This window comes from Lepisosteus oculatus, chromosome 1 (genome assembly GCF_040954835.1).
Source record: "Lepisosteus oculatus isolate fLepOcu1 chromosome 1, fLepOcu1.hap2, whole genome shotgun sequence".
NCBI lineage: Eukaryota > Metazoa > Chordata > Actinopteri > Semionotiformes > Lepisosteidae > Lepisosteus > Lepisosteus oculatus.
The window spans coordinates 22,193,199-22,207,813 of NC_090696.1; the positions used below are offsets into that span (position 1 = coordinate 22,193,199).

Here is a 14,615-nt window from a genome sequence, read left to right on the forward strand (position 1 = left end):
AACAGCAGGGACTTCTTTACATAAAGGGTTGTGGGAGAACAGAACAATCTACCCAGCCATGTTATTGAAGCCAAATCCCTGGCTTCTCTTAAAAAAAGGCTGGGCGCGATTCTCAGATCAATTATCTACTAACTGCCAAAAGGAACAGGAGAATCTCCTAGAACCCAACTAAAAACATGTCAACATAATTAAAGTAGGTAGATTCTGCTTTACTGACAAGTAAGTGTTCTTCCGACAAGTAACATCAGTAAGCGGTACAAAGAGAACATTGTAAGTTCGTATTTTAAGAAGGCTTTTGGTAAATTAGATTTTAATGAGCCTTTTTTGACTGAAGGCTGTCCAAGATAAAACATATATCAGGATTGGTTAAATGAATCTGGGGTGATGACTATGGGAGGACCACAGATTTAAATCAAGACCACAGCTTTTCCTAATTTAGGTCAGTGATCAAGGTAGGTAGGTCCCTTTTCAGGCCTTCAAGACCCATGGGGGTCAGTGATCAAGGGTCTAGTGTAATAAGTAGTTCGGTCACGTTTGTAGAAAACACAAACATAGAATTAGCAACAACTATAGAAGATACAAAGGAAAAACTAAAATATTTAGACAAAATTCATGTCCGGGTGAACACCTAGTGGATGCCTGGAAGCTGTTACATGTATGTAGCAGGATCATACTATAAGATGGAAAACTGCTGAGCATGAAGAATATACTTGTGATTTGCTCATGACAAAGTGACAAAGAAAAAAGCTAAATGCTTTTAATACAGAAAATATTTACAAATTGTTTTTTTTTAAATGTTACAAGTATAAATTTAACTTTCAATCAAATGACACCATGCTTAAATGATAAAAAAATTGGTAATACCTCCTTTAGATTGTGTACAATTCTGGTCACCATGTTACCAAAAAAAAAAGATGGCTCTGTAATCAGTCCAAGGAAGAGCAACCAGATACACTACCATGCTCAGACGGAGCACTGAGCAGGCTGAAATAACTGAATAGATGTGAACTGTGAAAATTACAAAGGAACCCGATTCAAGAATTAAGTTCTTAGGATATCAACCATAGAACATCAGCCCAAGCACACATGTGTAAAGTAGGGGAAAGCACAATATAAACTGATGATGGGACACATTTTTCAACAAAGTTGTGGGAGTCTGAGACAAGCTACACAGCCATGTCATCAAAGATGATTCCTTTAAAAAAACGGCTGGATGAAATGTAGCAATTAACAACTAGAAACCAAACAAAATAAAAAGTCCAAGTTGCCCTCCCTCAATTGGAAGCTTCTGTATTTTCTTAAACTACATTAGTCCTTTTTCTATTGGAATGGAGCAGACTATCACAATGCTGAATCTGAGCCACCATAAACACAGCCTTATGTCTCAGTGCCAGTGTACATGTTAGGACTCGGTAAACAAGGGGTTGTAAAAGCAAGAGACATCTTCTGATAGATACTATGGCATTAAACCGTAAATTAAGCACTGCAAAGATATCCAAATAAAAAAGGCTGTCCTTTAGAGATGTAATCCATTTGTTCTATACCAGATTGCTATGGAAACTGTTCTGAAAAATGAAGCCTCTACTGCAAAAACAGTCAGCCCTGCCAAGTTTCAGAGTTACTATAGCCAGGCCTGATAGAGCTGTTTAACACTGATTTCAATTCCATTTTCTGTTCATACACTTTTAGTTATACAGTAAAAACATGAATTAGTACTTCCAATATAAAATGAACAGGTTTGTGTTCAAGCAATAATTTCTTTGCAATTCCATTATCAGACATCTAAACATTCTTTTGGTCTTGGTAGCTTCCACCAGACACAACTACAATTAAAAAGCAAAATTAGCTTTCCTTTTAAGGTGGTTTATTTCAGTCTTTTACATGATTTGTAGTTTAAAGCACATTAAAGAGACTAAGCACCTTATTAACATTCTGACAGAACTGGGCAAATGTTCACAAATTGGAAAGGACATTAAAAACAAATGTGGCTCCTAAAGCAGAATATTTACAACTGATATTAACAAACCATTAACAAATAAAAGCCTATGATACCGTACTCCAGTTTTGAGGGTGGCCAACAACAGAGCTTGTGGGAATCACTTTAGCCACAACATGGTTCATTTAGACTCAGCCTATAAAATGATATCTTTTCTATTCCAATAACCTTTTATCTCAGTGACGTTTTTGTTGCAAACCAAAAGTTTTGTTTTATTGTGCTATTCTGAAGTACAAAGATTGTAGATTACACTTCCCCTGTTCACTGAACACCACACATCTAGCTACAATGGCAGGTTGTTCTTGTACAAACTGTATGTACAGCACAAAGTGCTGTGGGAGTCAAACAACCCAGTCATACTGTCAAGATTAATATCATGGCTTCTTTCAAGAAACTGCTACAATTTACTTTTTGCCTCCTCTCATCAGAGCATAAGTAAGGTTACTAACAAGAGAACACTTTGCCATCTTGTTTATAGTCTTACTTGTGTTTCCAAGATAAGAATCTAAATCATGCATTTCATAACAGCCATGAATTTAACACTATTCTAAAGAATAATCATAACAAGCAGCGAGGTTAAGCAAAGCATACTTTTTAACGCGATAAAAACATGATGATAATGAAATACAACATGCGTGGCTATTGAGTTACATGTGTCTTAAGAAATGATGGTTAAAATAAATGAACAGCGAGGAGAGAACCTTCTGTCATGCAAAACAGTTCCTCTATCACTGACCAACATACAGAGGCTGTGTCAGTGAGAGCTCTCCACGTCCTCAAGTGTTACCTGAATTCTGTGGATTTTGACAGATTTCCACAAAGTGAGAAGAAACGACCAGTCATATGATACATTTTTTTAAATTAAAATATTTTAGAGGATTTATCTGTAGTGGAATAAGACAGGTCAATCTTATCAGGCCATAAAAAAGTAAATGCTTGTTTCCTTTGATAAATCACTGAAGTTTTCATTCCTGTGTTTGAGAATTTAGAGATATAATGCAACAATGCAGAGTATTTTTAAGCAACTCCTTGACCCCCTGAGCCTCCAGATGTACAATGCTGGATTCAATAAGAAGACATAAGGCTACTGTATGTAAAGGAAGCAATGATATAATTTGATCAGAAGGTCACCATTGCATCTTTGTTATTATCCCAGCTCACTGACTGGAGAAAGATGCAAACTGTGAAAGATGCCATTTTTTCCCCATGTTTAAATATGATCAGCAACAACTATTTCCTATTTAATTATTTGCAAGAGCAAAAGGAATAATCAGCTTGGCGAAAACAAATTAAGTGGAAATTAACATTCTGTCCAGGACAATAGTACTACAGTTCTATTTTTCTTGCTCCCCAGATTGCAAATGACAAACTTTAATCAGCTACCAGAACTTAGTAAATGAACAGCAAAACACAAATCTGAGGGCACTAACGGAAACTATGTGGAGGTGCATTTAAAACCAAGAATAGGAAGGACTTCTTTACACAAAGGGTTGTGGGAGTATGAAACAAGCTACTCAGCCATGTTGCTGGAGCAGGGGCCATGGCTTCCTTCAAGAAACTATTGGAGCACCAGACGAGTCAGATGGGTCAGGTGGCCTCCACACATCTGTAATTGTAATCTTTATGTTAAGAAATGGAAGACTAGAATAAAGGGCAGCCCAGTATAATCTTTGTGAATACCAGTGCTACCAAGATCAGATCTATTAATGCCATGGAACCTCAGACATAATTGTCATAATATCTCAAAGACATTTTGTTGTCAAAAGTCCCTAACATGTCTGATGCAAAATTAACAACTACTGATACCAACTGTAACAGTCCAGGCACTGGTCCTCCATTCACTGCAATTCTAGTGTTAAAAATACAGCATGCTGTAATTTCAATGGCCATCTGTGATCACTGACACATGCTCTTATATCCATTACACCCCCCAAAATATTCACCCATATTCTGCTTAATATATTTTTAATATATAATGGAATATACTACTATAAAGTCAATTTTTCATCATTACTGCTTTTTTTGCCACAGCGTTTATAACTTTGAATCATATAAGTGAACTTCAAGGCAATGATGATGACAAGGAGGCACACTAAATGAGGCTGCTGGTTTAAACCACTTGTTGCACTTCAAAGTTATTTGCAGTACAGTTTGACAGTGCCATAGACGCAGGTGTGGCTACTGTAATTCCACTTGATAACAACCAGACAAACCAAAGGGGTTGTATAAACAGGTGTTTTCAACCTTGCAGAGAAATACAAGCACAAACTACAAGTAGGGTGGTGAAAAAGTAAGTAAACCCCCACATGGTTTGACATATTTAGACATATTTGACCTTCACCCCCACCAAGTCCTGATAGTAGATACAACTAGTTTCATTTAACAAACGGCACACAACAAAATTTACTTTGGCACTGACGTTTATGGTAACACATTATAAGAAATCTGTTCAAAAGTGTTGCTGCTTATTAGTCTGGGAAGGGTTATAAAGTGTTTTCAAACCATATGAAGTCCATCATTCCATCGTAAGAAAGAATCTACAAATGGAGAAAACGGAACATCACTGCCAACCTAACCAGCGGTTGCTCCCTACCAAATTCGCTCCAAGATCAGACCACCTGATGCTCCTAGAAGTCTCCAAGAACCCTTTGGATCTACAGGTTGTCTCGCTATGGTAAATGTCAGAGTACATGTTCAGTTCACCATCAGGAAAATAATGGCTTCCATGGAAGGATGGCCAAGAGGAAACCCCTGCTTTCCAAGATGCTTAAGTTTCCAAAACAGCACTTGAATGAAAAATGACTTACGGAACAATGTGCTCTGGACAGACGTGCCAAAAGTGGAGGTGTTACACCAGAACGCAAAATGCCAAGTTTGTAAAAACCTAACATCATCTTTGACCTCATACCAACCATAAAGCATGGTGGTGGTGAGGGGTGATGGTTTGGACTTGCTTTGCCGTCTCAGCACCTGGATGCCTTAATATCCTTGAGTCTACAAAGAATTCCATATTATTCCAGAGTATTCGGTTCCTTCAAAGCTGAACTGGAACTGGATCACGCAATGGGACAATGAGCCAAAACACACAAGCAAGTCTATAACAGAAATGTATAAAAACAAGAAACCTGTGACTTTGGAATGTTCCAGTCAAAGTCCAGACCTACGCCCCACAGAGATGTTGCAATGTGACCTAAAGAGATCTGAAAGTCTTCAAACCTCACAGAACTGCTTCAACTCGATAAGGAAGAGTAGGCCAGAATTCCTCCCAGGCGATGTGAGAAACCATCTCTTACAGGAAAATTAAATTCAAGTTATTGCTGCAATAGAGTGCACCATGGGTTACTGAATCAAAGGGTGTACTAGTCACACAAAGATATTGAATTCTTGTTGACTTTTTAAAAATAATCACAAAGTAGAACTTGTGTGCTATTTGTCAAATGAGGTTGGTTTTATCTACTATTAGGAATAGGCGAGGATGAGATGTCAAATATGTCTAAATATAAAGGCCAAATATGTCTAAATATTTTAATATAGACACTTTATGTGTCTATTGCATTTTTTAAATATACATACTTTTTATTTATATTTAGCTTACTTTGTAGCCACACTTAATGTATAACTTTGTAAACACCATATGTCCCCCTTAAGAAGAGTCTTCTAAGTAAAACTAATAATACTTAATCAAATTAAGCAAAGTTCAGAACATCATGATGAAAAGTTCTGAGCACACTTTAAATGTAGTTTAGAAACAATAAGTAACCAGTCTACTTACATATCAAGGTTCATCGAATACTTCACATTTTATTAAAACATCTTTATAATTTAGCTTGATAAATTATTTGGTGTTTGCATATGGAAAACAGGTACATCCAGCATCCAGACAAATCCATCTCCTTCCTTAATAACTAGCATTAAAAAAAACATTCTACCAATAAATCCAGCCTGCCTGAACTGTTGACTAATGTTCTATTGCTCTAAGATAAATAATACTACTTAAAGAAGCAAATCCTAGTCATGTGTTATATTTAAGGACAAAGAAATCATATCATAAAGGCAAAATCTAATGATAAGGATATATGTGTAAACAAAAACATTATTAATCATTTATATTAATAGAATTATAGATCACTTTGCTGGCCATAAACAATTTCTTGTATTAGGAATTTGTCTTTTCGCATACCCCAACTTGCTCTCCGTGAGACACACAGAGAGGGAAGTTGGAGGTCGGAGCGCAGGGTCAGTCATTTATATGGCGCCCCTGGAGCAGCTGGGGTTAAGGGCCTTGCTCAGGGGCCCAATGGAGAAGGATTCCTCTGCCGGCCAGGGGATACAAACCGGCAACCTTCCAGCCACAGGCAAAGATCTTTAACCACAGAGCCACAGCACCGCCCAATTGTCCAAGGGACAATTTCTATTCCTAAATCAGAGCCAATGTTCAAGAACAACTGGCTTACATAATCATACTATATTTACTATAGGCAAACTGTGAACAACCAACACTTCTACAATGATTTCTTTCATAAAGAATGAAAGACAGGTTCTTGGGGTTTCTGCCCTTGCTGCTCCTGCCCTGCCCATTCGTCTCTCACTGGCTGGGCACAAACCTGGGTCTCTGGCATCACGCAACAGGAAACTTGCCAGCTGAGCTAAAGGAGACCTCCCTCAGACCGGGCAGCTGAGATCCCTGTTATACACAGGGGTGTATGTGTTACACAGACAATAAAGATAAACACAGAATACAGTTAATGTTACAGTCTCAGATACTGTTACTGAAACGTTTTTTCACTGCGTTTTCTATTTATTAATTTCATATTATATTAAGTTATGAAGCATTATTGCAGCAGAGAGACTACAACACAGAACATCAAAACTGTTCTGCAAGCAGCAGTTATCAAATGGCACAGAGCATGAGATGCAAGCCTTTCATGCCACAAATTTCCTATGTATTGTAATTATCTGGTTTTCCTAAGTTCAGTTGCCAAGTTACAGAGCTTGAAAGGTTCCAGGGACTTTCACTTCACTTCAAAATGTCAGGAACAAGTGGTGGTAAAATAAGGTTTCAAAATTGATATGGGAAAAAACAGAACACAAAAATGTTCATGGCACCTCTGTGTAGCTATAGTATGATGGTTTAAAGAAATGTGAATTCAATGAACACAATACAATCATTCCATGGCCTTTTCAGTGTCTAGTCTGGTTGGTCAGTCATGTGTGCCAAATTAAGGGATCTGTGTCATGATAACAGTGCTGAGTAAAAGGAAATATAAAACTTCCATTGAAATACTAAGCCCCAGTACAGTATTGACTTCTTCCTACTGTAACCCTGAAAACAGAAGTTAAACCATTTTCAACATGCCTGGTTTGTAATCTAAAATTTTTAAGTCTGGTATTTCAAAAAATAACAGTCTAAGAACAGCTTTATATGAGACAGTTGTTGGCAGACATGCAGCAGGCAAACATAAGCTTTTACTACCATAAATTAAACAATTTTCTATAATTACCCTTTGCTTTATTCATGTTCAGAACAAACAGAAACATCATTAGAATAAATTAAATACTATACGTAGACAGACTTAGTCAACAGAAACTCCTAGCAAAGTATAAGTGATTTTACAGATAAAGTGTGACCATGCTCTAAATAATTGTAAATAGACACTGCAGTCTGTAATGTGATGACTGAATTCTCGTGAGAGATCGTCATTGTCGACTTATTGTTCTGAAATATAATTACTAAAGATGACAAGAAGTCTGTTGAACCACATTATGCCATTGCATTATTAAAAAAAATGAACACCCACTTTCAAAGCCGTTTCATAACATTTGTACTAAATGGTAAGAAACACGGTTGTGTTAGTGAATCTGGTTTAGAGTATTTAAGTACCTTAAAATATGTTATTTTCAAACACCGCCATTCTATAATGCAGATATCACGTACTTAAAAACCAGCAAATGATTTAGTAACCGTTAAGAAAAAAACATCTGGTCATTTGCAAGAAACAATTTTGCTGTTTCTTTACCTTTTGTTTTTTTGCGTTTTCTCTTACAACGAGATGCCAATCAAGCATTTTAACCAAGATAATGGGGTGCACTTTACCTCATTCCCAGTTAATACAGCCATAGTTCACGACCCCTCAAATACATCAGAAATAAACATTACAAATGCATAGGTTTCTGTCATGTTGTTAAAAGCCATTATCATCAGTGCAGGCATCGCTAAACTGAATTGATGACGTTTTGCTAGTTACTAGATTATTAGATTTAGCTAGGGAAAAAATCATTTTTAAAACACTGCATCATATTTCTAATCTTTAATTTAGTCTGCGACGTGTACATGGATGTAGCTTATAAGGGCTAGTCAGACGCAGATGAAACAAAATCAAATTAGTTTCTTTAAAAACAGTTTTTAACCGATTCATACTCAAGACAATCAAAATAATGGAGAACAAAATTCATTAATGTATTATTTTTTTGCACAAAAAAAAGAAACCCGACTGCTTTAGATTTCATCAAATAAAACAGTATTGACCAAGATGGAAGAACTAGAATGTTTACAACATACAACAGCATTATTTCCTTATTTCTCTCGTTTGACGGGATTCTTAGCGCATAACAGATATACCTATATTGATAACACCTATATTATTCCTATACGATGAACGTAGCCTAATGGAGCGGTCAGTGCCTTCCGGTCTCCCGGGGAACAATACCACCCCACACTGTTACATCGCTGTATTTATACAGACACCGCTCTTATTCGAGGGCTCGTCAACAAAACGGTTATAGCACAGACCCGTCTGGTTATCTTAACGCTTGTATTATTCTGTATTCAGCTATCTTTAACCTGTTTTCCGAGCTTCACCGGTGAAACGATGGACGTTTTACACCATACGCTTACATTGGATGTATCTCCATTGTGTTGTCTCTCTTCAGAACGCGGGGAGTGAACGCGGCGGCTTGCACCATTCCATCGCAGAACCGGGTCTTTTTTTAAATAAAGAAATGCACCGATCACTTATATTTTGTGCCGGTGGAAGGGGTTCCAATCCATTTCGATAGCGTCCTCCTAATTCGCACTCATTCTGCCGGGCGATAAATCGCGTGTCATTCAGTCTGCTGATATTCAAAAGTGTTCAGCTGGAAGCAGTTTCGTATTCCGCTCGCTAAAGCACTGCAGCGAGAAAATCACGGCAGACAGAGCGAAGAGATACCATCCAAGTCACTGATCATATTGAAGAACACAAAACCAAGGTACAGATGCTACGAGCAGCACAGTGAACTACCTGTTATTTCCTTCAATGATTAAAATACACAAACAAGGATATATCAGCAAAGACCGTCTTCAGACAGACTTGTTGAGAAAAAACAGTAGCTCCCCCTGCTGGTGGAAGACTACCAACATGGAAAACCGGTCAAAATTTTTCAACTTTTTTTAAACAGTACTACACTACTTAAACCATTCCTCCCGCACCTCGTTCAGGAGCTCAGGTGTTTTCTGGTTTTGTCCCCAGTTCCACAAGCCATTTCATTTCTGTTTTCCATCTGAGGCTTGTTTTAACGTTTTCTTTCTCTCTTAAGAAAGTGATTAGGATTGTAGTTGGTGTTACGAACTCAATACACATTTTTTTAGTTTCGGAGTTTCTCTTATTCTGGTGTGTTAGATGAACTGTGATTGGCTGGACCTCTGAGAAAAGGAAAAAAAAAGTTTACCTTAGTGTTTGATTCATTGTCATTCACGTCTGTGTCTGTGAATTGATCACCTATTAAAAGTTGTTCAGGCACAAATAAATGTGTAAGCTCTTAATAAAAAGTTGAGTCCCCCATGATTAATGTATTTAAGTAACTTATGCTACTAATCTTTGATTATGTAAGTATTGCAGCTGTTTGTAGTACTGTGTGCTTATGTGGCCTATATTGCCAAACATTCATAACTGCAGTGTTTAGTTTTAATAAGTGAACACCAGCTCTAAAGACAACACACCAAAATAGGTGTTTATCAGCGGCTGTCTTGTCACGACAGCAGCATATGGGTAATGATAGCAATAATCTCAAGGGGTTTTCACGATGGTACTGTTTAAAGTCTACTTGTTGTCCAAGAAAATAGAACACATGGAAGATATTATCCAACAGATTCTAACGTTAGCAGGAAAGTCAAGATTCCAACACCAAAACTGAGAGACTTAAGTCACTTACAGTCAGGTGTGTGTTTCATATTGGTGGTGGTGGAGTGGAGTCCCCCTTAGCATTATAGGCTCTATATAACTTCTATATTATTATTATTATTATGATTATTATTATTATTATTATTATTATTATTATTATTATAAATTGAAGTGGGATATTGTGATAACTGTGGGTTACATTCCAATGAGCATTGTGGGCTGTTCAAACGATTTGTTATTGCCTTTACTTCAATTAGTTGTTAGAAGCTAAGCAATCCAATAATCTTATCCAACCATATTTTCAAGGAAGCTAGGGTACCAGCTTCTCCAGAACGACTAACATCTCATATTACAGACACCTGCTGCTGTTCATATAAAAACGTTCCCTCTGTGATATTTTAAATGTATCGTCCCATAGTTTCCATTTCTATTCTATTATTCATGTTTCACTGTCAAATTCTGAAGAAGTGTAAGAGGTATATTTTGTCAATGCCTTCATCGATATGAATATTTGAATCAGGTTCCCTCATAATCTTCGTCGTTCGATACAAAAAGATTAAGCTCTCTTATTTTGAATGTTAATGATTTTGATGTAAAATATCAAGAACAGTGGTCAATGGATATAGATTCTTGTGGTATTACTGATTATATCGCAATATTTTTCAGCATCTACCACTAACTGACCACTGTCTGAACTGCATGCTTTCTATCAGTTAGATGCTAACTGCTAGTTAAGAATTACAGTTTTATGGGGAACTTTAAAGCTTTCTGAAAAATTAAATATACTACATTGTTGCAGTAATGGTGGTTGCTGAGTTACACTTTCAAATTAGCTTGTGTACAGTTCTCATCTTGATTGCCTTATTTTGAAGGTTTGGAACAATAGATATTGTAATCCTGTATTTAAAAAGCTGTCGACTGGCCTTGAGACATGTAAACAGAGCAAAAGGTATGGATCACGAAAAATGAGACCTTGTAATTAACTAAGGTTAAACCAAATCACTGTTAGATCATTTTAAACAGCTATATTAAAACAGATATACTGATTTAAGGAAGCTGGAACAATCAGTGAGGCCATTGAGACAGCCTCCATGAAACAGGTTTGAGAAACAGAAAGAGGAAAGGATAGACATCATTACAGAAGCTTGTGCTGCGAGAGAGTGCCTTTCACCAATCCCACTTGAAACCAGATTCTGTCCAGGTAATCTGAATGCCGAAAGATTACAAGAATCTGAGCATTATAATACAAGAGAGTTTGCAGGCATATTTATTTGGAAATTCTGATTCCATTTATGCCCGTGAGCACAAATTAAGAGAGGAAGATTAAATCCTGAACTTGTTTCAAGATGCAGGTTTTCTCTTTTAAACAAAAAAATGTTTTGTGTTTTAAGATTATAGGGGCAGAATTCTGTATGCCTGTAGATGACAGGGCTCTGAATCTCACAGAACTGTACATAGAGTGCCAATAGTACTCAGACAATTAGTGATCACAATTCATTACTTGAAAACTTGTTGTCGTGTCACTTTAAAGCAACAATTGATATGCCACTATCTGTGGGGAATATAGTGATTCATATGGTTTCAGAATAAAAAAGGTCAGGCAGTGAATTTTAAGCACATTTTCAGCTATGAAGACACCCTTTCAAAACAACTCAGGGATACGGCTGTAGAAAGGCGCAGAACAAGAGATGAAAATATAGAAATATAGAATAATATCATATTCTATATTTTCTATTTATTTCTATAGAAATATAGAAAAATATCAAAGAGACTACATATCCCTTTGAGCACAGTGAAGTCGACGACTGTCTAGGTGAGAACTGAGCAGTCGGACAAGGAGGGAACTAGTTAGGTATGCCACTGTCAGGCCAACAGTGACTGAAAAAGTTACAGACTTCATGTAGATATGATTCCATGAGACAGAGCTGGCTTGTATGGCATATTGGAAAGAAGGAAGCCATTCTTGCAAAAAGAACATTTCAACTCCTTCACCTAGTTTGCAACAAAACACTTAAGTGATACTGTAAACAAGTGGCAAAACGTGTTTTGTGGCTAAACAAGACAACACTGCATCATTTTGGTCTACATGCAAATGTTACATCTAGTGGAAGGCCAGTCAACACCATCCCTGCTGTTAAACTTTTTGGTAACAATATGATGTTATGGGTCTGCTTCTCTTCAACAGGGAATGATGGAGAAAAACTGGGAGAAACAGGGTGGAGTGAAGGACAGGCAAATTTTAGAGGAAAACATGCTTCAGTCTTCTGAAGACCTAAAACGACGATGAAAATTCACTTTTCAGCGAACAACCCCAAAACACAATACCAAAGCACACCGTAGTGGGCTAAGAATAAAAGAAGTGACCCAATCAAAGTCTTGGCTTGAAACCTGTTGAAAATCTGTGGAAAGACTTGAAAAATGCTATTTGTAAGCTAAATGCTCAAGCACTTTTAAGAACTTGAGCAAATCTACCAGGATGAATGGGCAAATTTCCCCACCTTTGTCTTCTGATGAATGTCTTGGCTCCATAGTTCCATAACTGGAAAATTGAAAAAAAAATCTATATAATCAGTTCTAAACTGACAGAGCTAACAATGCTGACAGTTTGTACATAAATTAGGTGCTCAAAGAAATTATTCAATTGCAAAAGTGTTCCTCCTCTTTGCTACAATAGCCTTAAATCAATTCGGGAGCTAAAGGATAGTTTGAAATCCTACAAAGTTAGTATAATGGTCTCTCTGTGTGTGGAATCAAAGTGGAAGCTGACTTCAGTGTAAATGCATCTGTCTCTATAAGTACTCTTAGGTACAGAAGATATTGATTTTGAAGTCACGATATTGCGGTACAACAAATTGACCATGAAGAACAAGGCGATTTCAAAACAAATCAGTGCTGAATTTATAGAGAGACAAAGATCAGGAGCAGGTTACTTATCATTTTGAGTACAGCGAAGTTAACTAGTTTCAAATAGCTTGACAGATCTGGAGCAATTTTGCCAGAAAGAATGGGCACAACAACAGCATCCCACTGTGTATAGCTGCTTGATACACATCTACACATACAGACAGCAGTAATTGCTACCAAAGGTGCTTCCACTGGCCTAAGGGGATGAATAATGATGCAATCACTCATTTTCACTTTGCATATGCTCATTGCAGGTTTTGCTGAAATTAAACATTAGGGTGTTTAATTAGATCTTTACAGTTTTAAATAAAAAGGTTCATTTGAATGCATTTCTATACATTGCTTGTATTTAATCAAAATGTGATATTACTGGCAGTGGGGGAATGTCTTTGCAAGACTGCATATACAATAGATCCACAGTTTTGTTGAGCTTTATAAGCCAAAAGCATGATTATAAAATCAGTCCCAAATCAAACAGGAAGCCAAGAGTGTTGTGTAATATATTCAAATTTCTTGGTTCTTTATAAAATGCCTGGCTCTGTATTTTATATATGTTTTCATGTCATTTGCCAAACCGCTTTATACCATATTGTGTCGCAGGAAACCGGAGCCCACCCGGCAAGCAAGGAGCGCAGGGCAGGGTACACCCTGGACAGGACGCCAGTCCATTGCAGGGCAACCGTAAGCCAATCATACATGGGGACAATTTGGGGGCCACAGTAAAGGCCGAGGGGGGAAATTTGGCTTGGACACCAGGATAACTCCCTACTGACAACTGAGAGTCTGACCACTGAGAGTCAGGACCTTGGTTTAAAGTCTCATCCGAAAGACGGCGCCCACTACAGTACAGCGTCCCCGCCACTATACCGGGGCATTAGGACCCACACAGACCACAGGGTGGGTCCCCCCCCCCACTGGTCCCACCTACTCCTCTTCCAGCAGCAGCCATTGCTTCCCAGAGGGTCTCCCATCCAGGTACTGACCTGGCTCAACCCTGCTGAGCTCCAGTGGGCTCCCAGTTGAGAGCTGCAGGGTGATATGGCTGCTGGCTATATGTGTTGTAGTCCAGAGAAATATGATTCGATGTACCAGAGAAAAGTGCATTACAACAGCTAGTATAATGGTGCTTTTAATGAAACTCTCAGGACAGGAGCCTCTAATTGAAGTTACAAGCTTTCCATGGGGACTGAAACTCTCAGGACAGGAGCCTCTAATTGAAGTTACAAGCTTTCCATGGGGACTAATAATGTCTAAATAGGATGATTCCTCTTATTGCTATAAATTACATAAAGAGACCATTCATCATTTAATGCAGTTCTCTAGCTTCTCTGTTAAAACAGCTCCACACCAACTAAGTGGAAGTAAACCATCTCCAAGTAAAAGTAAAACAGTCTTGTCCAGAAACTTTCCCAATGTTACAGTAATGCCACAATTATGAGAGTTAAAACAATTTGCCAATCCATTATTTAAGGAATACAGTCCACTGGTTGCCTCATAGCCTTTTCAATAGTCCATTTACTTTATTAGAAAGAAAATTGGCATTAGTTTTAAGTGTC

General features: G+C 37.6%; 1 protein-coding gene across 3 annotated transcripts in view; it reads right to left on the reverse strand.

Moving 5' to 3' along the window:
* Nucleotides 1-9,312, reverse strand: part of klhl2 (kelch-like family member 2) — a 40,690-nt gene extending 31,378 nt beyond the window's left edge. For all 3 annotated transcript variants that reach the window (XM_015344497.2, XM_006629427.3, XM_015344496.2), the window contains exon 1: nt 8,892-9,312. In XM_015344497.2, the coding sequence (XP_015199983.1) occupies nt 8,892-8,959 (68 nt within the window). In that variant the 5' untranslated portion in view covers nt 8,960-9,312. The remainder of the gene's footprint in view (nt 1-8,891) is intronic.
* Nucleotides 9,313-14,615: the final 5,303 nt, after the last annotated feature.